The 12,685-nt window shown below is 45.4% G+C and overlaps 1 protein-coding gene across 1 annotated transcript in view; it reads left to right on the plus strand.

The window, feature by feature from the left end:
• MTA3 (metastasis associated 1 family member 3) overlaps positions 1-12,685 on the plus strand; it is a 152,054-nt gene that overhangs the window by 47,857 nt on the left and 91,512 nt on the right. The window contains exon 5 of the mRNA XM_077811966.1: positions 12,500-12,563. Coding sequence (XP_077668092.1) covers positions 12,500-12,563 — 64 coding nt within the window. The remainder of the gene's footprint in view (positions 1-12,499; positions 12,564-12,685) is intronic.

Raw genomic sequence — 12,685 nt, forward strand, 5'->3', positions numbered from 1 at the left:
CCCTGGGATAGCTTGCACAACTCCCTTTGAAATCAGTGGCCATTTTGTACTCAAAGACAGAATTTGGTCTTTACGGTATCTTTCTGTAACTTGGAGATTTTTTGGAATTGTTCCCTTCTTGACTATTTTCTAATCTGAAACCAGACCAGTTCTACCTAAGACTGAGCCTTTGATTTTTCAAAGTGAAGGTTGGGGAGAGAGAGAGAAGCTGGAAAATCCATATCTTCTTGTATACCTATACTCAGATACTTGCACTTACTAGTTCATTTGGACATTCATAATTTGATTCCCTATGCATTCTATTTTTAAAATTATTTTGATCAAAAATAAATTAGGTAGTTCCTAGTTTACTCATCTTATTTTGGCCCCAGACATAGATCACACTTACACAATTTTGCACCCTGGCTTTGATATGCATGTCTAGACAGTGATGGTTGAGTTTCTGTGGAACAAATCCCAATAGTATTCAACCATCAAGTGTGAGAGACTTGTTCTACGACGTTTCAGGCAGCAGAATAAACTACTGTTGTTTTAATTAGTATCCAGCCAAATATAAACCAATTACAGTGCAAATCATCCCACCATTACTTTTGAGTGTCAGATGAAATTTAAAAATTTAGTGTTCGCTAATGATTCTGTTACATTCGCTAAGAAAAACCATAATATTGGCATCCCAGTGGCAGTTGGCAACTGTTTTGGACATTCTGTGTATTTTTTTTCTCTTTGCTTTTACATTTTAATTGTACAATTTGTGCTCCAAATGCACATATGCCTTCAATCTGTAGCTCCCTATTTGTAATATGGCCTCTGGCATGTGTCTCCAACAATAAGCAGTAGCCCAGACCCCTTAAACTGGGTTTGAAATACCGATGCATAAGCATGTTTGCCACTGGTTTCCCTGAAATTGTTGATCCAGCACCATGTGACCGATGGGTGCTCCTCAGACACCACTATCTCCACAGATCACAGATTGGGAATCACTTTTGCAGTTGGCTGATAAATGAAGGGCTGTTTGAAAGGGATAAGGACTAGTTCAGAGTGCATTATTGCCAAAGAGCTTAAGTGGCTCGAACTCCTCAGAAGTGATTTCAGATTCCATCCTGTCCTCTGCCAGACGTTGTTCAAGCAAACCTTCTTTATTTAAAACAAACAACCAACCACACACTCAAAAGATGAGTATGACTGCACTTAGACTCTCTAGTATAGACATAGCCTATGTTGGCATACCCCCCCCATGTATGCTGACAGAAGCAGGAGTTTTTCTTCGTGTGCTTGCTCATGTCCCTTCCACATTAGGTGTGTGTGCTCACCACATGCACCGGTGCTGGAAGTTTTTTCCTCAGCAGTATCAGTAGGGGAGCAGCTCTGGTGGTGTCTGCAATGGCGTCCGCATGGTGTGGTATAAGAGGTGCCTGCCAGCTCCCACACCCTCCGTTCCTTCTTGCCGGCAGTGACGGTGCACGGAATGTTCACTGCTCTTACAAACGAAGCCTAAGCAATGCTAGTACGAGCTAGAGCTCTTGTAAGGTTAGTGTACATAGTTAGTAGTTGAGTTAGTTAGCCCTTAGCAGTAGTTAGTTTTGTTAGTCCCATTGGGGACTTAGCCAGGGGACGGGGCATACCCCGGTCCCCAGACTTTAAGCCCTGCAATCCCTGCAAATGGCCCATGCCCTTGAGCGTTCCACACAGTAGCTGTCTCAGGTGCCTCAGTGAAGGGCAGATAAGTGTTAAAGGACTTGCAGATTTAAACCTAGGACTAAGAAAGAGCATGAGATCGGACTCCAAGTGCTCCTGATGGAGTTGGCGCTGGCTCCAGGCCCAGAGAAAGGTCCGACTCGGCACTCAGCATCGCGGCATTGGCATGTAGTGCCCCGCCAGCTACGAGCCAGCACTGATCCCTGTCTACGGCCCTGGCCAAGAAGTCAAAGAAGGCTGGTAGGGGATGGTCTCCTACTCTGTGCAAGGGGAGGGACAGGGCTGGGGGCGAGCTAAGACCCGTGGCGGGCGGCTCATCTCCCCCACTGGGAACTCAGGCCTCAGCTCATGTTGAGTGTTGCAGCCCACCCAGTTCCTTGCCTGGAAGCCCAGACACAGAGGCAGGCCTTCATCAGCTTCAGGTGCTGTTGACGCCTGAAGTGTTCCAGGCTGCAAGAGATCCTGACGCTCCTGGTGCTGCCACACCGGCCCCGGCCCAGCGATGCTCAGACCTCATGGTAAGCCTGCCTTGGGACCTGTCCATCTGCCTTCGCCCCAATGGTACCACTCCCCATCGTGGGGGATGTCCCGCCACCATTCACCCACTCGAAGCTGTCATGCCTCAGAGTTAGGGAGGCAGATGCATCGGAGCTCTCTATAGTCACTGGCCCTTAGGCACCGGCAGTGGGATTCAAAGCGGACCTTGCTGGTGACCTGCTGCATACCCACGGAGACATGTGCTCCCTGGTAGGAACTTCGGGGCCAGACCTTTGGGTCACCAGAATGCCAGTACAGATCCCAGGAACGATTGGCTCACAGCTCTGGTCCACCCTGCCAATGATTGCAGAGATGGGTGTCCTGGTACCGGTCTTGAAGTGTGAGGCGTGGATCGCCAGTCTCCTGTCGTGGATCCGCTGAGCGCCACTGATCAGCAAGGTTCTCACGGAGGTGCATGTCCTACTTGGACCAGTCCTCCTCTAGATGCGACTGCGATTGTCACCAGGCACGGAGTCGGCACTCCAGTGGATACAGGTCACCGGGTAGCAATCGCTCTGGATATGACTCCAGCACGGAGCAAGGTTACACATTGGCAGGGCAGCCTCCCAGACTCTCTGTGCCGCCTGCATCGTCAGTACTGAAACCTGCCCCATGACCCCAGGCCCAGTGGCCAGCCCCGTGATACCCCTGGAACCTGTGGGGGTTCATCCAGCCCTCCAAGCCTGCCCACTCTGTGTCAGGAGCCTTGAACAGGCCTGTGGCCTCGATGACCCCACTCCCTTCAGTGCTTGAGGCCCCAGGGGATAAGCCCATGTGGATCAAGGGGAACAGCCTGCTGGACCATCAATGGGTGCTGTGGAACCCGCAGTACCAGCTTCTTTCTCATCGTCACCAGACAAGGCCATCATGGAGCCCCCCTCACCCGGTTCCTCAGAATGACGCTAAGGCGCACCAGGAGCTGTTGAAGAGGGTCATGTCCAACCTTGGCCTGCAGATGGAGGAGTTGGAGGAGTAAGCGGACTCCCTGTTTGACATCCTTTCCTTTACAGCCCCTGCTAGGGTGGCCCTTCCCCTTCACAAAGAGGTATTGAAGATATCCAGTGCCTTGTGGCAAACCCCCTCCTCTCTGCCCCCCATTTCCAAACAGGCAGAGCGTAAGTACTTTGTCCCGACTAAGGGGCACGAATACCTTTACTCCCATTCTGCCCCAAATTCCCTGGTGGTTGAGGCAGTTAACCACAGGGAACGCTAGGGGCAATCTGGAACTACCCCAAAAATCAAGACTCCAGGAGGATGGACTTGTTTGGACGAAAAATTTATTCCTTGTCTAGTTTACAGTTGAGGGTGGCCAACCACCAAGCCCTTCTTGGCTGCTACGACTTCAATATATGGCAGACCGTAGCCAAGTAAGAGAATGCCCTCCCAGAAGGCTCCCGTAAAGAATTCTGGGTGATCCTCGACGAGGGCATGGCTGCTGCCAGGGCAGCCCTTCAAGCGGCATCTGACACAGCAGACTCCACCACTCGCACCATGGGATCCGCCGTTTCCATGCAGCAAGTGTCTAGCTGCTTCTCTCTGGGTTGTCCTCCGAGGCTCAGCAGTCGATTCAGGACCTCCCCTTCAATGGCCAAGCTCTGTATGCGGAGCAGATGGACAACAAATTACATGGGCTGAAGGAGTCCTGAACCACCCTAAAATGTGGTAGTTCTACATTCTGGGCCCAGCGCACAAGCAGTTCAAACTGCAACTTCCCCAGGGGCAAGGGAGCTAGCCCCGGAAGGACCCATCGTACAAAAAGCTCAAGGGCTATAGATGGCGCATGAACCACCCACCCCCACCCTGTGCCCGGTCGGGCTCAACCTGCTCCAAATAAGGAGCTAAAAAGTCGTTTTGAGGGCGAACTACCAATCTATTTCCTGGATCCGATTTTCCCCATTGTTTGCAACTGCCTTTACTTTTTCCTCCCGGTGTGGTCGGCGATAACATTTAGACTGCTGGGTCCTCAGTACGGTGGTGCATGGCTACACCTCCAATTTATTTCCACCCCCTCCCCGTCCCTCTTGAGGGATCATTCTCACAAGTCTTCTTGAGCAGGAGATTATGGGGCTCTTACAGCTGAGGGTGGTGGAGGAAGTCCTGCCTCCTTATCAGAACAAGGGTTTCTATTCCTGGTATTTTCTGATCCCAAAGGCCAAGTGTGATCTGCATCCCATCCTGGACCTGCTAGACCTCAACAGATACCTAACGAAGCTAAAGTTTCACATGGTCTCCCTGGCCTCCATTATCCCCTCCCTGGATCCAGGAGACTGGTATACCACCCTCGACCTGAAAGACTCATACGTTCACGTAGTGATCTTCCCAGGACTCAGACGCTTGCTCTGTTTTATGGTTGGTTCGGCCCACTACCAGTTGGCTGTCCTTCCGTTTGGCCTGGCTACAGCACCAAGGGTGGTTTACCAAGTGCATGGTGGTAGTCACGGCCTACGTCAGGCATCGGGGTATCCAGATTTATCTGTACCTTGACGACTGGCGGGTCAGGCAACTCCAAGGCTCAGGTCCAATGTGACGTTGCTGTGCTGCTCCTTGGGTCAACTACTGGTCAACCACAAAAAGTCCATGTTAGTTGCAGTTCAAAGGATAGAATTCTTCAGGGCCATGTTTGACCCGGGCGAGAGCATTCGTGCCGTTAGGCAGGTTTCAGGCCCCGATGGACCTCATAGCAGAAGTGTTTGCGTTTCCCTTGACAGTGGCTAGGGTGTACCTGCGTGTGCTAGGGCACATGGCAGCTTGCATATATGTGGTTCATCATGCCAAGGCTCCACATGAGGCCCCTGCAGCAATGGCTGGCGTCGACCTATTCCCAATCCAGGGACCACCTGGAAAGACTGTAACCATTCCTCCGGCAGTTCTCATGTTGCTGCACTGGTGGACGGATCCCAAGAAGATCCTGGAAGGAGTCCTGTTCGACAGTCCCATTCCATCTGTCGAGCTAGTGTTGGATGCTTCAGACCTCAGTTGGTGGGCACAACTTGGACATCTCCAGATTCAGGGGATGTGGACCCCGGAGGAGACAATGTTACACATAAATATCAAGGACCTCAGGGCAGTCTGGCTGGCCTGCGGGGTCTTCCTGCCACACCTGTTGGGCGAAGTGGTGAGAGTCCTGATGGACAATACGGCCTCTACATCAACAGGCAAGGAGTAGTGCGCTCGTCGGCCAAGAGGCACTCTGTCTCTGGGACTTCTGCATCAGCTACAACATCCATTTGGAAGCTGGTCACCTCCCCATCGTCAGGAATGCCCCAGCAGATCACCTCAGCAGGGACTTCTCCTCTCACCACGAGTGGTTGCTCTACTCAGAGGTGTCCTGCATGATCTTCCAGAGGTGGGGAACTCCCCAGGTAGATCTGTTTGCCGCCAGGTGAAACAGAAAGTGACGTTGGTTTTTCTCCTGGCAGGGCCCGAGCAAGGGCTCCCTCTCCGATGTCTTCCTCCTGCTGTGGACCGAGGGTCTGATGTACGCATTTCCTCTGATCCCTCTGGTCAGCTGCATCCTAGTAAAGATCAAGAGGGACAAGGCACAGGTCATCGTGATCGCCCCTGTGTGGCCTCAGCAGCACTGTTTTTTGGCAAGCTCATGAATGTGGTGGTGGCCCCTCCCTGGCCCCTTCCCTACCTTTCGGTCCTGCTGTCACAGGATCTCGGTCGGCTCCTACACCCTAGCCTCAAGTCTCTACACCTCTCGGTGTGGATGCTCTGTGGTTAAACCCAAAGGAGTGTATCCAGCAGGTCCTCCTAGGAAGTAGGAAGCCATCCACAAGACTAACTTACCTGGCCAAGTGGACGAGGTTTTCCTGTTAAGTGTCGGAGTGCGGCATTTTTCCCTCACGTTCTTCAGTGCAGTCCATCTTGGACTACTCACTGCAGCTCAGGAACCAGGGTCTAGCGCATTGCGGTCATCTCCACATTCCACCAGCCAATCCAAGGTCAGACAGGCTTTTCTCATGACATGACTGTCAGGTTCCTAAGGGGCCTCGAGAGGCTTTACCCGCAGGTCCGGGCCCCTGTCCCATAGTGTGACTGTAAATCTGGTCCTCTCCAGGCTCACTGGACTGCCTTCTGAGCCACTGGGCTCCTGCTTCCTTTCCTACTTGTCCTGGAAGGTCGCTTTCCTGGTAGCCGTGACTTCAGTGAGATGAGTCTCCGAGATTAAGGCATTGACCTCAGAACCACCTTACATGGTGTTTTATAAGGACAAGGTCCAGCTGCAGCCCCAACCAGCCTTCCTGCCGAAGGTGGTATCTTCCTTCCACAAGAGCCAGGATGTATTCCTGCCAGTGTTCTGTCCCAAGCCACACAAGACTGCTGAGGAGAGGCGTCTGCACGCGTTGGACGTCCAGAGGGCCTCGGCATTTTACTTGTCGCGTGCAAAGCCTTTCCGTAAATTGACCCAGCTCTTCATTGCTTCAGCGGATAGGATGAAGGGCCTTCTGGTTTCTTCACAGAGAATTTCCAACTGGATCACCTCTTGCATAGAGACCAGTTAAGAGCTAGCAAAAGTCCCGCTGCTGTCAGTGGTCAGGGCCCATTCGACTAGAGCGCAGGCGTCTTTGGTGGCCTTCCTGGTGCACATCCTGATCGAGGACATCTGTCGAGCCACAACATGGTCCTCGGTCCACACGTACACGTCTCATTATGCCATCACTCAGCAGGCTAGAGACGATGCTGGGTTTGGCAGACCTGTATTACAATCTGCGCAGCCATGAACTCCTATCCGCCTCCACAGGAACTGCTGGAAGTCACCTAATGTGGAATGGTGTTCTTCGAGATGTTGCTCGTGTCCATTCCACAGCCCGCCCTCCTTCCCCACTGTCGGAATTTCTGGCAAGAAGGAACTGAGGGTGGGGGGAGCTGGCAGCGTCTCTTATACCGTGTCATGCAGGCACCACTCCAGAGGGCGCCAGAGCCGCTCACCTATGGACACTGCTGAGGGAAAATCTTGCTGCTCTGGTGCATGTGGCAAGCACACACACACCTATTGTGGAGTGGACCCAAGCAACACATCTCGAAGAACAGCAGTTACGGAACAGGTAACTGTCTTTTCTGCTGGTATAGGAACATGACCTTCCTGACAACATTAGCGGTGTGCACAGAAGCCACCTTCTGTTGGCATAGCTGCCCCTACACTGGGGGTTTTGTTGGCATACCTATATTGCTGTGGGGAAGAGGATAGCATTTTTTCCCCTGACTGACACAGCGATACCAGTATACATTTTAAGTGTAAATGAGGCACAGAATGCAGACATGCTGGATTAGTGCTCTAACTGCACCCCTCATCCTTTTGCTGGCAATTGAAATAACTTAGTTTGAGCTTTTTGTTTGATATTGTTTCTTCATCAAACAAGGCCCTTCCTAAGGTTTCCTCCCGTTACCTTTCAATCCTAGAACCTGGTTCCTTCAGCCTAGAGACCCACTGCCATCTCCCTTATGTCCAGAGTGGGTTGTCATGGTAAGTCAGCAACAATCAGTTGTCATTCCCGTGCAGGGTCCCAATAGCTACTGACAAGGTGGGTGGATAGGAAACTCTGCCGCCTTGCTAACAGTTGAATTTAGCTAAATCGTTGCACATAACAATGTGGAGGACCTTGGATTTGGTGAACACAACACCATTTGAGTTCCCATTTATGATTCATCCGGATAGGCCATTTCACTGGTTGTTGAAATTTGTGTTCATGTTCATGCATAGGGTTTTTAATGTGTATCCAACTGACAGATACATTACAAATGTAATTGATTTGGTGGCAGTGCAATTTTTATTGGACCAAAGGGGGCAATGAACTCCTGAAAATCTTTAAATTCATTGTTCTTGTCCAGAATATACCCAAGTTGCGTTAGGAAGCTCATGTGGAAGGGTATGGCGCCCAGGACTGCCTTTTCCATTCTTGACTTGATTATTGTTTTGTTTCTTTTGTAATTTCTTGCTGTAGTTTTTGTTTATGTACCTGCTGTTCCACGAGATCCTCATTAAAAGAAGATTCACATCCCATGGGCTGTCTTACTCATCAACTTAAAAACAATAGTTTGTAAGGAGTAATAAAACAGGATTTGACTGGAGCCTTCTAGAAAATAGTTTTAAAAGTAAAGGGCTCTGAAAGAAGAAGGGATTTTAAAAGAAAAGGGTTGTTAATGTGGATTTCATTTAAAACAAGCTTTTTATTTTAAAAAGCCATGGTCTCATTGATATATTGGTTTTCGTCGAATGTTTGACAAAAGTTCATTATTGATTGATGTAAGAAACCAGTTAAGAGATGGTTACCAAGATAATGGCAAATTAAATTTCTACTCATGTAGTGATTAATTTCCTACTAGATCAGTAAAACATTTTTTAACAGAATGTATTACCAGGATGAAACATGGTGGTAGAACATTTTCACCAAATATTGGTAAACTGTACATTGCACTATGTTTTGATTAGTTATCAACCTGTCTTACTTTGTTAAAATAGTTCCCACTTACTACCAGAATAGTGGTGGTACTACCATCAGTAGTACTAAACATTGCTTGCAAAACGTCTCTGGATCCTATCAGTGTAATAAAACATTTGACCATTTAAGTGATCCAACTGGTATGTCCATGTTTAATTTAATTAATTTTTAAAAGCAATTTGGGCAGAATTTTTCAGTGGCTCATAGGAAACTGGTGACAATATTTGACCTACAGAAGCATTCTGGATGTATATACCCTTAGAGTGGTGGTGTATCTCTCTGTTCTTCTTTTGGTCCTCCAAAGGCTTTATGGGTGCATAGTTTCTACCATTTGGGGGTATATACTTGGTGGTAGCTTTTGTTGGATGTGCTTTTTAGGTGAATTAAGGAACTTTATACCCATGACCAGTGTGAATATTAAGTAGTTCTTAATGCTCATTTCTGTTCCTAAGAGAACTTTGTTTTCATGAAAATTAGATTGTAAATCGACATTAAAAGTTAACTTCATCACCAGTACTGAGAGTGGGCCTGTAGGTTTCATTTGATTATCTTTTGAGAAATTAGAGATTCTAATTTTCATATAAGAACAAGATTTGCCTGATGCTTCTGGTGTTAAAAACAAATCTGGGAATGTCCCATGTTGATTAAATAGGTCAAAGCCTTCCAAGGCTGAAAGATTTCTTGAAATTAAGTTTTCTTAAAACAGAGGGACCATATCATGCTATTTGTTTTAATCAGATCCTCCCACTGAAACCAGTCAAACTGATGAAGTTGTATAGTCAAGGATTACAGCTAGATTATGGTGGAAGGGAGACAGCTTCACATCTGAATACTGGCCAGACAATATGACTTTTGTTAACAATTAAACTTTGCCCATAACTTCTCACTGTATTTGGAATGTTCTCCATACATTTGAGCATTCAAGTTGTCTTTCTAACTTGTTCTTTAAATGTAAAATGTTTCTGATTATAAGTAATTATTTCCATTTTGATTTTATTTGTCATCTGAAACCTCTGTCCTTGACACATTAGTCGTAACAGAGGAAACTAACATGGATAATAGCTTTGAGATTTGGATCAAATTAAAGGTATATTGGAAATATTGGAGAGAAATGTGAAAATACAATTAGGTTAAATGAGCCTCTTGCCTTATCTTTGTTTCTTCATTTAATTCCAGTTCTGTGTTTCTAAAGTTTTTATTTTTGAAGTTTAAATGAATTGATACCATTATCTGGGAGTTGAATTGCTCTGTCTTCCCTATTACCCAGCAACAGATGCTGTACAGTTCCCTTTGGAACTTTTATCCATTGAAGTCAGCAGGAGGCGCTCAGTATCTTGCAGCAATAGGTTAAGTACACTTGATAATAGAGACTGGTGCTGCACTCTTTAAAATCAATGGGAGCAGGATAAGACCCATGGAGACTAGAAACTTCATTTTGGAGTCTGAGGTCATGTATGTGCCTGAAATTTTGAAAGCAGTTTGTAGCAGTTACATCAGCAGCGCTTGTGTTTTACATGTTATAGAATGACTGTGGTGGTGGCAGAGAGAGAGACCACACCAACCCCTTTATGATTTGATAGAACACAATGCAATTTTATTTGGAAAAATCAGTAATTAAGTTTTGGTACCCTTTGAAATCATTGCAGTTACTAAATGTTAGTGTAAATGTAACCATAACCGCATAATACAGAGTTTAATTAAATCATCTGATATCAGTGGTTGCCCCATTCTTTTCTCCTACAGACTTGCAGCTGGTTGCGGCAGAATGCACCATCCTAATGGCCTTCTATTAAAGGGGAAAAGAAAGTATGTTCTATATCCATTAGTCTTTGAACTGCTGAAACAGAGGACAGGCCTAGGCCACAAATTTCAGAAGCAAGTTAAGAATCAGAAAAGTAAAAAAAATCCCATTTATTATTGATTGATTTTTGTTTTGTTCATTGGTCTCAAAGGTTCGGCGAGTTCACATAAGAATCCAAGCTTTTGGATACTTAACTGAACAGAGTCGCCAAATATTTTTGAGCTGTTTCCGGTGCTATACAAAAATTAACAGTAGATTAAAAGAATATTATGGGTGTGAGAGAGAAAAGGTGTATATCTTGTGGGAGGTGGTGAGGTGAGCTAATCAGTGTTTGGCTCTGGAGAAAGTTTACTTTGTGCTTCCTACTCAAGGCTGCACTGGAGTAGTCTCTCTCTGCCAAATTCTGTCTTGTAAATCTTTCCCTGTGCCCTACTCTGTTATATATATTTTTTTTATTTTATTACATTACTATGGGCTCCATCCACAGCCTTAAGCTAATACAGTTAGCTCTTCCCTTTTAACCCTCAAGGAGTTCCTTTCTTGTGGAAGCAAAGTTTTGGTTCCTTACTGGGCATATGGCATGGCACCTCAGTTTCCGTGCGTTTATTCATGCTGTTAGAGCATATTTTAAAAAGCCTCGTGTACTGACGTATCCATTGTGGACCATGTTCTAATAAAAACCCCCAAATCTGAGGAAGAATTAGGGAAGTGCCATCATTTCGGTCCTTACTAATATTTTTATCATGGCATGTGAAGAAATGTTTCTGTTTGCTGAGATTTTTAGATGTAATTCTTTTTTAAACTAGGAGATGAAGTTTCATGTAGACTGGTCTTTGAGGGTGGAATAGGTGTGTGTGTGTGTGTGTTGGAGAAGCGGTTTCCTGGTAACCCCTGCATAAATCTAACAGTCATATAATGTTCCTCCAACTAAAACTTCAGTATGGTGGATGCTTCTGGGTGAGCACTATCCTGTAGGCCCCTATTAGCTGACCCATAGAGCATATTTTACTTCATAAAGCTTAGTAGGTATTAATTGGTGTGAAATATTGTATTGCAAAAAGATGAGGCAGCAGGAAGAGAGTAACTCAGAACTAATTTTAGAAAGTGCTTGCTGGTTTAGCCTGATTTATGCAGTATCACAGTCAACATTTTCTTTTGTAGTACCTAGAGATACAGATGTTCTAGTAGCAGCAGCAACTGGTGGAAGTTGTAGTAGTGTTGCATTGTTAACGGCACATCACTGGCATTTTGCTAATGGATCCTTGTATGTGTATTTACGTTCTGTTAGCTTCCCTTTGATCTGTAGGAAAATTGAAGTTACCAGAGCATATATCAAATGCTTGAATACATTATTTTAAAAAACCTGAATTTATTTTCTGTTGGTGCGTTTTTCTGCAGTTATTCTGGAATTGGGCAGGGATTCAGTAAGTAAAACACAAATTAGATTTATAAGAGGAAGCCCTCTGAAAAAAATCTTGGAATTGGATAACTCATCATAAAATAAAGTTCAAACAAGCATACTTTGAATTGGCTTTAAGCAAATCCTGTGAAAACATGAGTCTTTTGAGTGCTTCACAAAATTGGTGGAGTTACAGTATGAATTTTGACTTACCTTTGTTAATTTTCCTCTGCAGAAGTGGAAAGGTGGGTTAACAGCATATAAAGTAATTAGTCTGTCATGTGTTTGCATTTCTTTTAAATTTGTCTATTTATTGTTTGCTTTGGTGTTCTTTCATTGCTCTTCTATCATTTTGACTAAAGCTTTGATCCCACATCCTAGACTATTGCTTATGTACACTTTTGAGTGCATAGATCAGTATAAACTGTTTAGTTTGTTCCTTTTCTACTCATTTTTGTTTAAAAATATGGCAATATACATTTTTACTATATTTTCAAACTAAAAACAGAAACCTTAACTCTCTAATGTGTTTTCCTGAAAACTGTGTACCTTTTTTATGTATACATTTTAAAAAAATTATTAGCTTTAAAAAAATTTACCAGTTCTTTTTTATTTGTGTAGGGGAAAATGCAGTGTTGCCCTTCTGAATGAGACAGAATCTGTGTTGTCATATCTTGATAAAGAGGTAATACACATCACTAAATCTTTTTCGTTTACTTAGACTCTCTAGATCTGAATATTTATCTTCTGATATTTATAGTAAGATTTTAGTAAATGCAGTACAATTTTAAAAAAATCAGTTTTGAA

Source organism: Eretmochelys imbricata, chromosome 3 (genome assembly GCF_965152235.1).
Source record: "Eretmochelys imbricata isolate rEreImb1 chromosome 3, rEreImb1.hap1, whole genome shotgun sequence".
NCBI lineage: Eukaryota > Metazoa > Chordata > Testudines > Cheloniidae > Eretmochelys > Eretmochelys imbricata.